Genomic DNA, 17,656 nt, shown 5'->3' with positions numbered 1-17,656 from the left:
CGATGTAGCACCTGCGGTAACATAGATAGATTAGTAAGAGGGTTCCCTCACGCACGGGGGAAGACATGCCCCATCCCGAACGCAAGGAAGACCCCAAATACAAAATACAACGAAGAAGCTGAGCGGGGGGCAGGAAGGAAGACGAAGAATCGGATACCAAGGGAGTCGCGGAAGAAGCTTTCCGACGACTTCCTGGCAGACCGTTCGCTTCCCCTACCCCCGCACAGCATGAAAAGTAATATGAAAATGAAACAGAATACTGCCCTTGCGATTCACTTCATAGAACTTAAGGGGAAAAGATCAATTCCCGGGTAAGAACGGAAACTTGATCCAATAATATGATGCTATCATAAAATATATATGAAAATGAAACCGATACTGCACTTGCGATTTCACTTTCACATAAAAAATCGTAAGGATCAATTCCCGGGTAAGAACGAAAATTGATCCAAATTAAATTTCATGCAAATAAATAAATGAAAATGAAAAGATATTGCAATTGCGAATCCACTTTCATTGCATTCTATTATACAAAATTAAAAGGCTCGTGCCGAGCGCAATCACACTCTCGGTAACGAACGCACAGGGCAAAAATATAATGAAAAGAGTACTTACATTTTTCAATTACACACTTTCGCCCAAATACATGACTCGGCGCGAGCGCGCCCGCCCTCGGCACCGCGAGACATAATTCAAGGGTTCAATTCATGAAAAGAGAGGAAATCGCCGCATCTACGGCGATAACTCCATGTTGGTTCATAATTAAGTAATGAAAATGAAAACAGTGTACTTACAGTTTCATTTTCAAGTCAAACAAACCATTAGTAGAAAACACAATATAAACAAAGCATACGACGATGAAGCGGGCAGAGAGCGATGACGAACACGTCCTTCACACCCGCGGCCGAAAGCAAAAGTGATTTGTTTACCTCCCAGTCGCGCGGCGCGCGACTGTCGGACAAGCAGTTAACTACCGTCTCCCCGCCCCCCTTGTTTCGAAGCTTACGAACCGTTCCAGCTGCCGCTAGCTACTTCCTATTGTTAAAGGACCGATGGTTTGTATTACGTATCGGAACAAACATAATTTTGCAAGCTTTATGAAGCCGAGTTACCACCAATTAGAATAAGGAATATATGAGGTGATGCACAGCTAACTTGAGAGGGAGCATTTATATTTTTGAGGAATAATGAATGAAAGATTTCAAGTTATCACGAGTCATCATATTGTTGAGGAAGAGAAGAGGAGATAGTAAAATCTTTACTAAAATAAGTACATAAAAGCAGTACCATTTCACACAAAAAAATATGTTATTTCACAATAAATTCAACATATGATGAAACATGAAAACATACAAATGCAATAGTACAGTAGTAATAATAAAAAGAAATAAAAAGTCTTACTTGAGCCTGAGTGAGATGATAGTGAGAGGAGATGGAAGAGGAGAGGGAAGAAAGGGGTCTGGTTCCTACTGACTTAACAGCTGAGTTGGAATGATTATTTGCCCGTTCCTTTCACTTACACTTGATTTTCCCAAATCACTTCTTTTGTTGCAGTAAAATATCTATCTAGTGACAATTGCTTTTTTACGATTTATCACTGTAAAAGTAACACGGCTCCATACTAAAAACCCTAGCACTGTGTTCAGCTTCTGCGTGTCTTCAATTCTTTATGTAAACGACTTCCTTGTGAACAGTTATTTCATCTCTTTCCTTTTATTGCATTCTTTACTTATTACTTATTTGTTTGCAAAATCCTTATGCTTATTTTAAATTCTGCCATTTAACAACATTAAGTTGATGTATTACGGCATATAATCAATTTTTTTCATTATATGCTGATATCTCTCTCTCTCTCATCTCTCTCTCTCTCTCATCTCTCTCTCTCTCTCTCCTCGTCTCTCTCTCTCTCTCCTTGTAAAATGTTAATAAAATTGATTTTGTGATCAACCTTTGCACTGCCTACTGCAACCATTTGGTTTCCTCAAAGAATTCAGGACTCTCCTCCCTCCCTCCCCCAACTGGCTGTGTGCCATTTTCACCAAACAGTAAACAGAAACAGAATTGAATTCTTCTAAAATTTAACTTCATATACTAACATACTGTTTTATTACTTTACAATCTTAATTTAACTTTTGAACACATTAATAATAGCAAAAAATGTGAAAAGGGGGATTTTTTGGGTTGGCTGGAACGAATGATCCCGATTCCCTTTATTTAGAAACTATCTATCCCCCTGTTTTTCTGTCATTAATACTTAGTATCCATTTATGTACTACTAAGCTATACCTGTTGTAAGGAAGAAGAAAGCCAATCCCAGCCAGCACCAGTGCCATATAAATGAGATTCCAGTGGTCTTCTGGAGGGGATATGTGGCGCCCTGGACCATCATGCTCATCATCATCGTCATCATCAGCCCCAAATCTGTATAAGTTAAAACACTGTGTAATGATTTCTCAGAACATGACAAACTTTTAATAATTTATATTTTTCTTATCTAACAAACCTTACATCTTATAAATAAAGATATCTTCTTGTGCCAGCTGGAAATCGGTTAAAAACAAAGATTGTAAAGCACTAAATATGACAATTTGTCCAAAATTGCATTTTTCCTAACTATACAAACCTGAGGTCCTTTTACAATAGGAAGGTACTAGCGGCAGCTGGATAGGTCGTAAGCTTTCGAACAAGGGGTTCGGTAGTTAACTGCTTGTCCGACAGGCGCGCGCGCGCGACTGGGAGGTAAACAAATCACTTTTGCTTTGGCCCAAGCAAAAACTGCAGAGTGAGGGGTGGCATGAGTGGGGCTATGTGTAAAAGGACCATCAGTTTGTATAGTTAGGAAAAATGATATTGTTATGTTACAATAAAGTTTCATACATACTTACCTGGCAGATATATACATAGCTAAGACTCCGTCGTCCCCGACAGAAATTCAAATTTCGCGCCACTCGCTACAGGTAGGTCAGGTGATCTACCGGCCTGCCCTGGGTGGCAGGACTAGGAACCATCCCCGTTTTCTATCATATTTTCTCTCTTCCACCTGTCTCCTGCGGGAGGCTGGGTGGGCCTTTAATTGTATATATCTGCCAGGTAAGTATGTATGAAACTTTATTGTAACATAACAATATCATTTTCATACAATCAACTTACCTGTCAGATATATACATAGCTGATTGGCACCCTTCGGTGGAGGTAAGAGACAGCTACTATATGGAATAGACAGGTAAACACATATGTTGTAGGTATAAATAAAACCTTGGTTCCTACCTGATAGTGGTAGACTTGGTGGTGTTTGCCCAGTAGTCTGCATCACCTCAAGAAACTTTAGCGAGATATGTGATCTATGGCCAAGAGTTCTTGTGGGTCTGCCGATGGGGTCTTACCCACTTACTCAGCAGAGCCTAAAAGGACTTTGTCAATGGGTGCTGATCCACTTATATGACAATACACCTTATGAAGGAGCACACAAACCAATCCCGACCACCTGATCCTAACCATGTGTTAGAACTAAGGATTGTTACGAGTTATCCCCGAACTCGTCACACAACCGTAACTCAAAAACCACTACGCACGCATACATAATTTTTCAAAAAAAATTATACCTCAACTAATTGGATACGACGAGAATTCTCTTATGAACAACATAGACGCCGCCCGTGCTAGCCTGATCCTCCATTGTTCGAAGAGATTCTCGACCATATCCAAACAGAAGAACAGTATATACATTCTAAGGATTGGTGTCGCTCCCGTACCCAGAATCGTATCTGCCGATACGATAGGACCTAGAGAAAAGCACTTCTTCATACGTCACACGCACGTCTTTTCAAGTAATGAGATGCAAATACCGAGTTGCATCTCCAATATGTCGTATCTAATATGTTTTTAAGCGACATCTTCTTATAAAACGAGAGAGGACGTCGCAACCCAAACCGCTCGAACTTCATGAGCTTTTACCCTCAGAAGTTGTAATTGTTCGTCCGGACGACACCTTGTGAGCGTCCGTAATGACGTTTCTTACAAAGAACGCTAGAGCGTTCTTTGACATCAGTCTTGTGGGGTCTTTTCTTTTACCGCGCACCAAAGACCTTGTCTAGAGCCTCCCAACTGACGCTTCCTCTGAAGATAGAACTTCAGAGCTCTAACAGGGCATAGAGACCTCTCTGTTTCTCTGCCTACGAGACTAGACATTCCTTTGATTTCGAATGACCTAGGCCAGGGATTCGTGGATTCTCGTTTTTCGCTAAAAACAGAGTCTTAAACGAGCAAATCGCCGAGTCTCCCTTGAATCCTACTTTATCCTGCAGAGCTTGTAACTCACTAATTCTTTTTGCCGTCGCTAACGATAAAGAAATAGGCATTTCTAGTTACGTCTCTAATGAGGCCTGATGTGGAGGCTCAAATCTATCCGAAAGACAGATATTTGAGGACTACGTCCAAGTTCCAGTTCGGAGGTACTGGTTCCTTAGACTTTGACGTCTCAAAAGATCTTATGAGATCGTGGAGATCTTTGTTATTTGCCAGATCTAAACCTCTGTTCCTGAATACAGCCGAGAGCATACTCCTGTATCCCTTTATTGTGGATACGGCTAGATGCGATTTTACTCTCAGGAATAGCAAGAAATCAGCAATTTCCGCTATAGAGGTAGAGGAGGAGGACAACTTCTTGGCTCTACACCACCTTCTAAAGACCTCCCACTTCGACTGGTATACTTTCGAAGTGGAGGTTCTGCGAGCTCTCGCGATCGCGCTTGCCATCTTCGCGAGAAAAGCCTCTCGCTCTGACAAGTCTTTCGATAGTCGAAAGGCAGTCAGAGCGAGAGCGGGGAGGTTTTGATGGTACCTCTTGAAGTGTGGTTGTTTGAGAGATCCGTCCTTCCTGGTAGGGATCTTGGAAAGTCTACGATCCACTCTACCACCTCCGTGACCATTCCTGGGCCGGCCAAAAGGGGGCTATTAAAGTCATCCTCGTCTCTTTGACGCCACAAACTTTTTTCAATACTAACCCCAGGATTTTGAATGGGGGAAAGCGTACACGTCCACTCGAGACCAGTTTAGCAGGAAGGCGCTACCATAATTGCTCTTGGGTCTTCCACGACCGAGCAAACACTGGGAGCCTTTTTGAAATGTATGTTGCGAATAGATCCACATGAGGAGTTCCCCACAGAGACCAGAGATCGCGACATACTTCCTCGTGCAGAGTCCATTCTGTATGAAGGACCTGGTTCCTCCTGCTGAGCCTGTCCGCCCTCACATTCCTTACTCCCCTGTACGAACCTTGTCAGCAGGGAGATGTTCCTGTGAGACGTACCAGTAATAGGTCCCTCGTGAGTTCGTAAAGGAACGAGGAGTGTGTCCCTCCCTGTTTCCGAATGTAGGCAAGTGCGGTGGTGTTGTCCACGTTTACTTGTACTACCTTGTCTCTCACCAGAGGTTCTAGGCTCTTCAAAGCCAGGTGTACGGCGAAGAGCTCTTTGCAATTATGTGCCAGGACACCTGTGCTGGTTCCCAGTGCCTGACACTTCCTCCGAGCCTAATGTCCGCTCCCCAACCCGTCTCCGACGCGTCGGAGAACACACTAGGTCTGGGTTCTGTGATCTTAGAGAGATCCCTTTGTTCTCTTCCAGAGGCAGCAACCACCACTGTAGGTGTGCCTTTACTTCCACTGGAATGGGAAAAACGTCCGACAGTTTGTCCGTTTTTCCAGCTCCAAGACTTCTTGAGGAAGAATTGAAGTGGACGGATATGAAGTCTCCGAGAGGGAAGATTGTTCCAGCGAGGAAAGCGTCCCCAGAAGCTCAACCATTCCCTCGCTGACGTTTGCTGTTTCTCTAAGAAGAGAGAGATTATCCTCAAAACCTTTTGCGGTTCTCTCTTGCGAAGGAAAAACTCGAAAACCCCGAGAATCCATCCGAATCCCCAGATAGACTAGGTCTTGTCTGGGGTCATCTGAGACTTCTCGAGGTTCACAAGCAATCCCAACGCCTTGGTCAAATCAGAGTTAACTTTAGGTCCTCCAAACACTGTCTCTCCGATCTGGCCCTGATGAGCCAGTCGTCTAGGTACATCGAGACATTCACTCCTTTTGAGATGAAGAAATCTCACATTCCTCATCAGGCTTGTGAAGACCTGAGGAGCTGTGGACAGGCGAAACACAAGGCTCTGAACTGAAAGATCCTTCCCCCCGTCATGAAACGGAGGTACTTCTTCGATGAAGGGTGGATCGGGACGTGAAAGTAGGCGTCTTGGAGATCTAGAGACACCATCCAATCTCCTTGTCGTAATGACGCTAGGACTGAAGCAGAAGTCTCCATGGAGAACTTCTCCTTCTGACAAATTTGTTCAGAGCGCTGACGTCTAGTACTGGTCTCCAGCCTCCCGAGGCTTTCGCCACTAGAAAAAGGCGATTGTAAAACCCGGGGAGTTTTGATCCAGTACTAGTTCTACTGCACTCTTGTCCCACATTTGTTCCACCATCGATCGAAGAGTATCCCTCAGCACGAGGATCCTTGTACTTGGCTGATAGTTCCCTTGGTATTGACGTTAGGGGCGGAGTATTCAGGAAAGGATACGATATCCCTTCCTTATGATCTTTAGTGAAGACGCGTCTGCGTCTATCAGTGTCCAGGCTTCCACGAATTCCAGGAGCCTGGCACCTACTGGTGTTTGGAGGAGAAATGTTTCATTGCCCTTTTAAAGGGACGAAAGGCGGACCTACCTCTTCTCTCTGGAGCCTTCCTTCTTGCGGGAGGTCTGGAGATCGGGACCACCTCGAAAGGGCTGCCTAGAAGTGCTAGGTTCTTTCTTGTCCGACACTAAAGCAGGTTTCTTCTTCCTAGCTGACTGCGTCAGAAGATCCTGTGTCGCCTTCTCAGTTAAAGAGTGAGCTACGTCCTTCACTAACTTAGAAGGAAAACAATAGTCCGAAAGAGGAGCATATAGCAGAGCTGCCCTCTGCGCATGCGAGACTGCCTTTGTTAAGAAGGCGCCATACACTGTCCCTTTTCTTCAAAAGACCTGCTCCAAATATGCAGAGACTTCCAAAGATCCATCCTGTACTGCTTTGTCGATGCACGACAAAATGCATAACAGGGCTTCAGGTTCGATTCCCTGCGAATCGTGAGCTTTTCTTGGACATCACCCCAAGGGACCAATCTAAGAAGTTGAATACTTCCAATACATGGAAAAGTCCCTTGAGGAGATGATCCAGTTCCGAAATACTCCAAGTAATGCGGGCAGAATTAAGACTAGGACGCCTTGAAGCGTCAACTAACGTCGAAAAGTCTGCCTCTGTAGTAGAAGGGAGAGCGATACCCATATCCTCCCCCGTCTTGTACCATATGCCTCTTTTTCCCCCAGCTAACCTTGCTGGAGGCATGCAAATACTGTCCTGGTTAAGTCTTTCTTCGACTTCATCCAGGCGTCTAAGGCGTGTAAGCCCGCTTCATCGAGATGGTGGGCTTCATCTTCAGAAAAGACGAAGTTCTTCTTCGCCTTCGCACTCGAAAAGAGCGAGCGCGGAGAAGGAGGAGCAGCCGGAGTCAACTCGTCTCCGTATTCCTCCAGAAGCATGGTTTTGTCAACACCTTATAGATGGACAAGCCCTCTCTTCCAAGATCGTCATCCTCCGAGTTTCGTTCGAACTCGTGATATCCTGAGTTTCTGTTCTCCTTTCAGAACTTTCCTCTTCTGGGGGAGACAAAACTCCTGATCGGAGAGGGTCTAAGGGAATGAAAGTTCTTTCCTTTTTCCCGTTCTGATCGACTTGGAAGGCGTCACAACCTGCGGCTTCTCTCGCGCTTTAGAAGACGTCATGTATGACGCTTCCCGCTCTCCGAGCGTCATGTATGACGTCTCTTGTTGACGTTTAGATGACGCTTCGCGTCTGGAAGACGCTTCGCTTTCTAAGGGCTTCCTACTCGGCGTCACAATCTTGGACGGAACGTCACGTCTAAGATCTTCTTGATTTGACGCTTCACTTCTAAAAGACGTCTTCCGAGCAGGTGCGAGAGGACGAGACTTCTTAATAGGAAGCGTCACGTCCTTCCGACGGGGCGCTAAAAAACTCCCCACAAGAGATGACAGTTGTTCTTGCACCGACCATAATGATCTTCCTTGACGCTTCTCCTACGTCTAGCGCCTGACGCCCTTCGTCATCACTCGGGGAAGAAGCATGATGGGGTACTTCCTCATCAGCGTCAGGTGACGTTGACGCCACCTTCACCTTCTTAATAGCAGACGGGGCGTCATCCGAGAAGCGCTCCGGGCTAGAATCAATGTCTTGCTTCATATGACGCTTCAGCGGTTCTCGATAAGTTCGACTCCTTCCACCCTCGTTTAGGTGAGGAGAGGGAGAGGACGAGAACACTCGCGAAGGACGCTTTTCCTGTAGCGCCCTTGAGCTGGCTGCCATGAAGCAAAGCTAGCTGAAGGGACGTTCTGACCGTTGGGGATTCCCCCCACGACCTCCTTAAGGCTTTCCGACTTTCCTTCTCCTCTGGGGCATGTGAGCTTGGAAGAGGTCTAGGCCTGGGATCGCCGCAGGGACGATCAAACGCCCCTCCACAACACTGATAGGGCTCACTTCACTAAAATTTTCACTATCACTAGCCTTACCTTTCGAGTCCGCCATCTTGGACTTCATGTCTCGAATCGTCGCTTTCAGATTGGCGATTTCCGATGCCGAATCCGAAAAAACACTCTGAGAATGAGATTTATAGGAGAATCTACAGTAGTAGGGTTAGAATTATCATTGAAAGGCTCATAGGCCTTGAACTTCACACCTTTCAGCCTTCTAACTCTATCCCTCTCTAACTTCTTCAATAAGAAGTCAAAGTCTTCCATTCTTCTGCATTCAAACTCTCGCATTCCTTACAAGTGTTAATAGCAGAACACTGCACCCCCCTACATTTACGGCATACAGTGTGAGGATCAACCGAAGCTTTCGGTATCCTCACCCTGCAGCCTACATTCACACACATTCTCACACTCACATTAGAATCAGACATATTGAGAAAAATCCAAAAGAGTTATTCCAAAAACAGTCCACAGTAGCGAATGCCAAAACACGATCCAAATACGTCACCAAAAGTCGAAAAACGCTGATCAAAGTGTTGAAAAATGAATCCAAGTCAGGAGGTAATAACAACAATGTTGATACCACCGGCGACAGAGAAAATATGATAGAAAACGGGGATGGTTCCTAGTCCTGCCACCCAGGGCAGGCCGGTAGATCACCTGACCTACCTGTAGCGAGTGGCGCGAAATTTGAATTTCTGTCGGGGACGACGGAGTCTTAGCTATGTATATATCTGACAGGTAAGTTGATTGTATGAAAATGCAATTTTGGACAAATTGTCATTTGTTCCGACACGGCATACAAACCTTCGGTCCTTTTACAATAGGAAGACTCACTTCTTGGTGGGTGGAATCTGAGTCTTTTGTGAACAGACTGGTGTTCGCCCAACCTTGGAAGCCTCCCTGGTCGTAAGAGCGAGGGAGGGATCCAAGCCTCTGTCCGATTGATCGGGGTGTGCACCGCAGGATCAATGGTCAGACCTCTGGACCGAGTACTAAGAGAGAGGCATGCGTATCTCTTCGTACCAGCAATGTAAGAACTTGTTCCTGTACAGGAGCAAATATAAAGTCATGGGTTTGACTCTTGTAGGCATCCACTTCCCCCCCTTGTAGAAGGAAGTGGTGGATATTCTGCTCCTATCCCTAGTGAAAGGGATAGGATGGGGCTCTGTCATATAGCTCACCTGCATCTCGTCCTCATCCAGCGTAGTGACGACCATGGCCCTCTGCCCACAGGTAGAGGGGAAGGAAAAGAACGGGAAGAAAGAGCCAGTCACTCACTCACTCACACATCCATCCACACAGTCACACCAGGACTCGATGCTGTTCAGCCTGCGAGGGTCTGGGTTAGCTACACAACTTTGTTGAGCAGCCACCACGGGTCCCAAGGAAAAGGTATCCAAGGACCTGTGGGCAATATCGCCGAAGGTGAGAAGGACGTAAAGGTAGTCTGGTTAGACCAGACCACCCCTGCCTTCAGGACCTGCGCCACGGAGAAAGTTCTTGCGAAACGCCAACGAGGGGCCAATACTTCTGACTTCGTGAGCTCTCGGACGGGACGTACGGATGTCGTCACTACCATCAGCTCATACGCCCTCCTGATGACCTCACGCAGCCAGAATGAAAGAGTGTTCTTGGATACTTCTTTTCTTGGTGACCCCGGTGCTAACGAAGAGGCGTCGACACTCAGGCCTGAGGTGTCGAGTTCTCTTCAGATAGCGCCTTTAGCGCCCTCACAGGACAAAGCAGCATCTCATCCGCATCATTATCGGTGAAGTCCAATAGGGAGGGAATCGTGAATGACTCGAACCTGTCATCAGGGACTGAAGGTTTCTGAGTCTTCGCAACGAAGTTCGGGACGAAATCGAGCGTCACGGACTCCCCATCCCCTGGAGTGTCGTACATCATAGGAAAGACCATGAAGTTCCCCTACTCTCTTCGCCGATGCCAGGGCCAGCAATAAATTTAGGGAGGGTCTTGAGGGTCAGATCCCTGTCTGACGACTCTCGGAGTGGCTCGAACGGTGTTCGAGTCAGACTCCTAAGGACGAGAGTCACGTCCCAGCAGGGGGGCCTGAGTTCCCTGGGTGGGCAAGACCTTTCGAAGCTACCTCATAAGCAAGGAGATCTCGAACGAGTTCGAGATTTCCAACCCCCTCAGCTTCAGGACGAGCGCCAAGGCGGCTCTGTATCCTTTAACTGTGGGGACTGAGAGGAGCTTCTCTCGGCGAAGGAAAACGAGGAAATCCGCTACCTGCTGAAGAGTGGCTCTGAGAGGAGATAGACCCCCCGTCTACGACACCAACCACAGAAGACGGCCCACTTCCCCTGGTAACACAGCTGCAGAGGACTGACGGACGTTCCCAGCCATCTCTGTTGCTGCGCTACGAGAAAAGCCTCTCGTTCGCAAGAGATGGTGGATAACAGCCAGCCGTGAAGACGTAGGGACTGGACTGCTCGGTGGTACCGCTCGACGTGTGGCTGGGCGAGAAGGTTGTGCCAAGGGGAATCTCTCTCGGTTCTCCTGCGAGAAGAGCCAGCAGGTCCGGATACCAAATGGCCTGTGGCCATTTGGGAGCCACCAGGATCATCCTGAGATTCGGGGTGACCAGCGCTCGACTGATCACCTTGCGAATCAGGCTGAACGGGGGAAAGGCATAGGCGAAGAGGTTGTCCCACGGTGTTGAAGAGCGTCCTCTGCAGCTGCCCATGGGTCCGGCACGGCCGAGAAGAAAACACTGGAGCTTCTGTTGTGCCGGGTGGCGAACAGATCCACGACTGGTCGCCCCCACAGGTCGAAGAGCCTTTCCGCCACGTCCTGGTGTAGAGACCATCGGTCCCTATCACCTGATCCCGACGGCTGATGCGTGTCTGCCTGACTACATTCCTCTTCCCTGGAATGTAGTGTGCCGACAGCTCTATTGAGTGTGCCTGAGCCCACTCGTGCACCTGCCGAGTCAACTGGTATAACGGGAGAGACACTAGGCCCCCCTGTTTGTTGACGTAAGCCACCACCGTGGTGTTGTCGCACATCAACACCACTGAGTGTCCCATCAAGCGGTCCTGAAACTCTTGGAGAGCGAGGAACGCTGCCTTGAGTTCCAGAACATTGATGTGAAGGTGCTTGTCGTTCTCGTCCCACATCCTGAAGTCAGCAACCTCCAGGTGTGCGCCCCATCCCTCGGTCGATGCGTCTGAGAACAGCTGCATGTCGGGGGGGGAGTGCGCAGTGGCACTCCTCTTAAGAGGTTCCTGTCGTCGAGCCACCAGGCTAGGTCCTGCCTCAACCTCCTGTGTCAGTGACACTGGAAAGCTTGGGGGATCCGTCGCCTGTGACCAACTCTCCTTTAGTCTCCACTGAAGAGACCGCAGGTGAAGACGCCCGTGAGGGACTAACTTTCTCCGAGTGACGACAGGTGTCCGATCACGACTTGCCATCGCTGAGCTACCTGTTCCTGCCGAGACAGGAAACTGGTTGGCTGCCTCCTGAATCTGCTGATCCGCGAGTCTGCGGGGAAGACTCGCCCTGCTACCGTGTCGATCAGCATACCCAGGTAGTACTTCATCCTCTGCTTGGGCTCGAGATCGGACTTCTCGAAGTTCACAACGATCCCCAGATCGCGACAGAACTCGAGCAGTCGATCCCTGTCCCGTAGCAACTGCGAGCGGGAGCTCGCCAGGACTAACCAATCGTCGAGATACCTCATCAGACGTATCCCGTGCGAATGGGCCCAAGAACAGACACCAGAGTGAACACTCGCTGTGAACCACCTGGGGTGGGGCGGTTGAGAGACCGAAGCACAGTGCCCTGAACTGGTACACCGTCCCGTCGAGGATGAAGCGGAGGTACTTTCTGGAGGACTGATGAATGGGTATTTGGAAATACGCATCCTTCAAGTCCACTGAAAGCATGAAATCGTTCTCCCTGATGGAGTCGAGCACTGAGCGTGCCGTCTCCATCGTGAACCGGGTCTGGCGAACAAACCGGTTCAGGGGAGAGAGATCTATCACCGGGCGCCAGCCTACCCGTAAGACTTTTCCACCAGGAAGAGTCGACTGTAAAAGCCCGGTGACTGATCCGTGACGATCTCTACAGCTCTCTTGCTCAGCATGGTCTTGATCTCCTGTCTGAGTGCTACGTCCTTCGATGACCCTGGAACGTACGACTGCTGTTGGACCGGGTTGGAGGTGAGGGGTGGCCGAGATTCGAAGGGTAATAGATATCCCTCCCGAAGGACATCTACAATCCAGGTCTCGGCGCCGTAGCGCTGCCAAGTTGCCCAATGGCTGGCCAGGCACCCCCCCACTTCCGGCAGCAGGTGAGGGGGAACGCCGTCCCTAGCGTTTCCCCCCTTTCTTCGACTTCCCTTCCCGAGCCTCCACGGGATGAGGAGGGCTGGGAGGAGGGCTGGTTACGGCTCCCCTTGTTAGAAGTCGAAGAAGACAGAGTCATTCCTCGGGGCTTCGACGCAGCAACCGTCTTAGCAGCCGAGGAAGCGCTAGCCGAGCTCTTAGACTTGGCCGCAGTCCGAGGCTGCCAGTCAGAAGCCTTCGAGGACTGCCTGGTGAACCAGACGTCACTGTCAGTCAGTGCGTCGTCTGTCCACCGCAGCGTCCACCATCTCTCCTGGGAATAGAGACGTTGGAACTCCGTAAAGGTCCGTTTCTAAGCCCCAACGCCGCCTCACGCCCGGCCGCCCTGGAAACCCGAGTAAGGACAGCGTCCCTTCGTCGTGAGAACCAGGTTGGCCCACAGGTTCACCGTCTGGTGGGCAAGGAAGGAGATGGCTCTTCCCCCAGACTGGCAAAGTCTCCTGAAGGCCGAGTCATCTTCGGGGAGAGAAATTCCCCCGGAGTTGGCTGCGACCTTAGATACTGTGAGGGACCACAGATCTAGCCAGGAGACGGCCTGGAAAGCTGCCATGGCGGTAGATCCAGGCCGAGTGCCTCTTGCTGCGAGAACCACAGGTTCTCGGACGGAGCTGTTGCAGAGACACGGAGTCAACCTAGCTAACTCCGGGTTCACCTGTTTTGGCGGCATTGGGTCTTCCGATGGCACGTAAAACCGCCGCTGTCGTAGCAGAGGAGGTGGAAGCAGCTTGCTCGACCTGCCAGACTTGAGCGAACCGTCTTGTCCGGAGACAAGCGATTCAACCTGGTCCAGCACTGAGTCCGCAAGCTCGGAACGCGGCAAACCCACCAGTCGGTCTGGGTTCCCTCTTCGGGCCCCAGAACGACTCGAGCCGGGACGTGGGCTCGGATGGTGGGAGCGGCGATCCTTCCCCGAGGTCGTTGTGCTGACGAATCAGCGCAATAACCTCGGCAAAGTTCCTCTGGATCTCGGGCGTGATAGCATCCTGTGGAGTCGGACCGTCCAGTCCCTCAAACAGGAGTACCTCCCGAGACCCTCCTCCCTCAAGGAGAGGAGCAGCGACAGCCCCCTCTCGGTCTCCTCCAACCACCTGTGCGTACGACCTGGCTGGTCCGAGAACCGAGCCTGGTACGTACGACGACATGGCGGGATCCTGAGGGGCGCACCCCTCACGATCACTCTCAATACCTCGCCCCTCCCGGTGTAACCAGAGGAGTTGAAGGTATGGGAGAGGCAGACCTGACGCTCTCCTCCTTCGCTCACTGGCAGAACCCAGCGGGCTTGGAGGACTGCAGGGCGATCGCCAACCCAGCGGTGGCGATCGAGCTGCAGACCTAGTCGAGCCGTCTCGCTGTGGAGAACGGCTGGACGAGAACAGCGGCCCCGGGTCTCGTGTGTCAGAGGAGCTGGTGCTGGTCGCCGTACCCGATCGCTCTCTGTGAGAGCGACGGTCAGGCGACCGGCGAGCTCCACTGTCACGGTGAGATCGGTGCGTATCCTCACGGTGCGTCAGTTCGCTGGTACCAGCCGTGGCTGGTGCCGGCGAACGGGGGGACCTCTTCCCAGCCTCAGCCCGTGGCCGGTCATGGACCGTCACGTCCGCCCGGGTAGCCAGCCGCTCGCCGTGAGAGCGAGAGCTGGTCTGGTGAGAGTCGCGTGAGCGGCTGTCACCAGTCTTCCGCTCCGTGCCGTGAACCTGACGCTGAGCGGACTCAGAGGTTCTGGTTCCTGGCTGCACGGTCGCTGGTAGGCGACCGTACACTCGGTACCTCTCGCGAACGAGCGGCCGAGCCGGATCCTGCTGCTGTGGCCGAACCACTAACAGCAGGTGAGGAAGTGCCGGTGTTAGCCGGCACCCCTCTGGTCCCCGTAGTCTTCTTCTTTGGGGAGAAGAGACGGGTCCTGCTCCCGAAGGAGCAGGGCGACCAGCGGAAGAACCCCCCGTCTCACCAGAGCGAGACGGGCCCTTAGAAGCTCCCGAAGGAGACTTCTTAGGGGGGGGGGGGAGGCGACCTTCTTCTTCTTAGGCGGGGGAGCCTTAGAAGAAGAAGGGGAAGAGGCGGCAGACGACGACGACGACGAAGAAGACGATGAAGACGACGACGACACCTTCCTCCTCTTCTTCTTCTTCTTCGTCAACCTCCTCAGGACCGACGTCAGATCTGTCATCCAGGACGGAGCCGGGGCTGCTGTTGCCGAAGCAACAGGGCCCGGACGTACCTGTACCGAACAGACCAGCATCGGGAGCAGCGGCGCCAGGAACAGGAACAACATCAGCAGGTGCGAGCATCACAGGAACGGCAGTCGAGACGGCAGGAGCAGGAACAGGAACAGCAGCGGTGGTCACGGCAGGTACGGCAGGCTGTGTGGGCGGTACAGATGGTCGAACCAGCGGCACAGACGTCATCGGCACCGGTGGGAGGTTCCAGGGGCGAGCTCTTCGGGCACATGAAGTCCGGTCGTGGCAGCACGGCAAACCCAGGTGGCGGCATCACACTCCCCCGAGTTACGGCGACTGGCCCCTGCACCGATGTTGTGGGTGTTACAGAGACCGCGTGCTGGGTGTACACCAGGTGAGGAGGTGACGCGTAGCCGGGTGTTGTCAGGGTCGTGGTGGTGGTTGTGACCGTTGCATGAGTAACCGCCACTGAGCCAGCCAGATGATAGAGCAGCCCCTGGACACTCGGCACGCCCTGCAGCCCCAACGATGCCCACACCTGTCCGAGGTCATCCTTCACGGCAACCGCACCTGAGGAGGCAAAAGTCGGGTGATTAGAAGGATCCTCTACCGCCGCTCGCCGAGGCGAAGACGAGCGGATGAGGGGACCCAGAATACAACTCTACGTCGGGGTATCTAGCGCCCTCCTCCACACTCGACATGTCGGAGAGGAGGAAGACCTAGACACCCCCCCCCACCCCCCCGAAGGGGAAGGCGCGAGACGTGGAAGTTTGAGCGGGCGGCAGGAAAGAAGACGAAGTGTCCGTCACCAAAGGAGTCGCGGGAGAGTCTTTCCGACGACTCCTTTGCAGGCCTTCGCTTCTTCCTGCCCTCATACAAAGTCCACTGCGCCTCCGAACCAGTTATTACACACATCACAGGGCTCGGCCCGGGTGCATTCGCGCCCCCGCCCCCGGCACCGAGCACACAAAATATGAGGGTCAATCTCCGGGGAATGATCTAAACTTCCCGCATTTGCGCCCTTCGATACCCAGGGCAAAGTCTCCTTGGGGTAGCGGGAGGCGAGGAGATTCCATCATTATTCACGTTGAAAGCCGTAATTAATATATAAAGAGAGAATAATTGTACTTACAATACTCTTTCATACACAATTTACAACCAAACTTAGAAAGCAAACGACGAGCAGCGGGCAGAGAGCGAACACACACGTCCATCCACTGTGAGGCCGAAAGCAAAAGTGGTTTGTTTACCTCCCAGTCGCGCGCGCGCGCCTGTCGGACAAGCAGTTAACTACCGAACCCCTTGTTCGAAAGCTTACGACCTATCCAGCTGCCGCTAGTACCTTCCTATTGTAAAAGGACCGAAGGTTTGTATGCCGTGTCGGAACAACTTTGGTATCTGGCAACTAAACTTACAAGTTACACAAAAATGCTCACTGTGAACCTCATCTATGAAAACTACATAACTGAGAAGTACTTTTACTTAATTCTATAAACTATAGTATATTCATAAGGATCTATAAACCAACTAACCTTCCATATGACTCCACGCTCATGGCTATTACTTCAGATGCCTACGGAGCAGGCGTGGTATTTAGGAATACTGAGTAGGTTCCAGATCTAGCTACAGAGAAGAAAAAAATTAATTTGAAATCAAAGAAGTTTATTGTTTAAGATGATACCGATTCCTTGCAACATCATAATGCAACAAGTTCAATTAGGTAATCAACCTCCTTCTTTAATAACAACATACATACTCATGTGTAGGCACCTTTCACCAAAACAAACTGCTCCATTAAATTGGAAAAACGTCAAGTACTGCAGAGAAGTGAAAAGTTTACACAATTGAAGCTAAGAAAAAAAGTGATGGTTCAGCTGGCGAGCAGCTGGGAGTTCCCTTCCTTACTCCTAATGCATGCCTTTACTACCTTGTTAATAAATGTCAATTAGTCATTTAGCTTGTTTGAAGAATAATTCTCTTTACAAAAAATGAAGGTACGTTTATTTATTGGAATAAACAGGACATACATATCATTGGCATTGATGAAAATGTTATTGTTAGTATACAATAAGGTTTTGTACATACTTACCTGGCAGATATATACTTAGCTATACGTCTCTGACGTCACGACAGAATTCAAAACTCGCGGCCTCACGCGACAGGTAGGTCAGGTGATCTACCTTACCCGCCGCTGGGGTGGCGGATGTAAGAACCAATCTCCCTTTCCAGCCCAGAATTTTTCCTTCCACCGGTCTCCTGAGGGGAGGCTGGGGCGGGCCATCAATCGTATATACTGCCAGTAAGTATGTACAAAACTTATTGTATACTAACAATAACATTTTTGTACATGAACTTTCCTGTCAGATATATACTTAGCTGATTGACACCCTTGGTGGAGGGAAAGAGACAGCAATATAAAATATGGAAAAAACAAAAAGGGGAAAACAACACTAGTTGTTTTAGGATGTAAAAACAACCCTTGGTTCTTACCTGTTTAGAGGCAGAAGACTTCGTAGTTACTGTCTATGAGTC

General features: G+C 50.0%; 1 protein-coding gene across 2 annotated transcripts in view; it reads right to left on the bottom strand.

Moving 5' to 3' along the window:
- The window catches only part of LOC135196143 (equilibrative nucleoside transporter 4-like), a gene marked incomplete in the record, with an annotated part of 265,861 nt that overhangs the window by 237,750 nt on the left and 10,455 nt on the right, over window positions 1–17,656 (bottom strand). The window contains 2 exon segments of one of the 2 annotated variants that reach the window (XM_064222693.1): window positions 2,287–2,421; window positions 16,657–16,743. In XM_064222693.1, coding sequence (XP_064078763.1) covers window positions 2,287–2,421; window positions 16,657–16,679 — 158 coding nt within the window. 2 annotated transcript variants of the gene reach the window in all.

This window comes from Macrobrachium nipponense, chromosome 17 (assembly GCF_015104395.2).
Source record: "Macrobrachium nipponense isolate FS-2020 chromosome 17, ASM1510439v2, whole genome shotgun sequence".
NCBI lineage: Eukaryota > Metazoa > Arthropoda > Malacostraca > Decapoda > Palaemonidae > Macrobrachium > Macrobrachium nipponense.
Note: the sequence above shows the minus strand (reverse complement) of the source record. Positions and strands in the feature narration are given on the sequence as shown.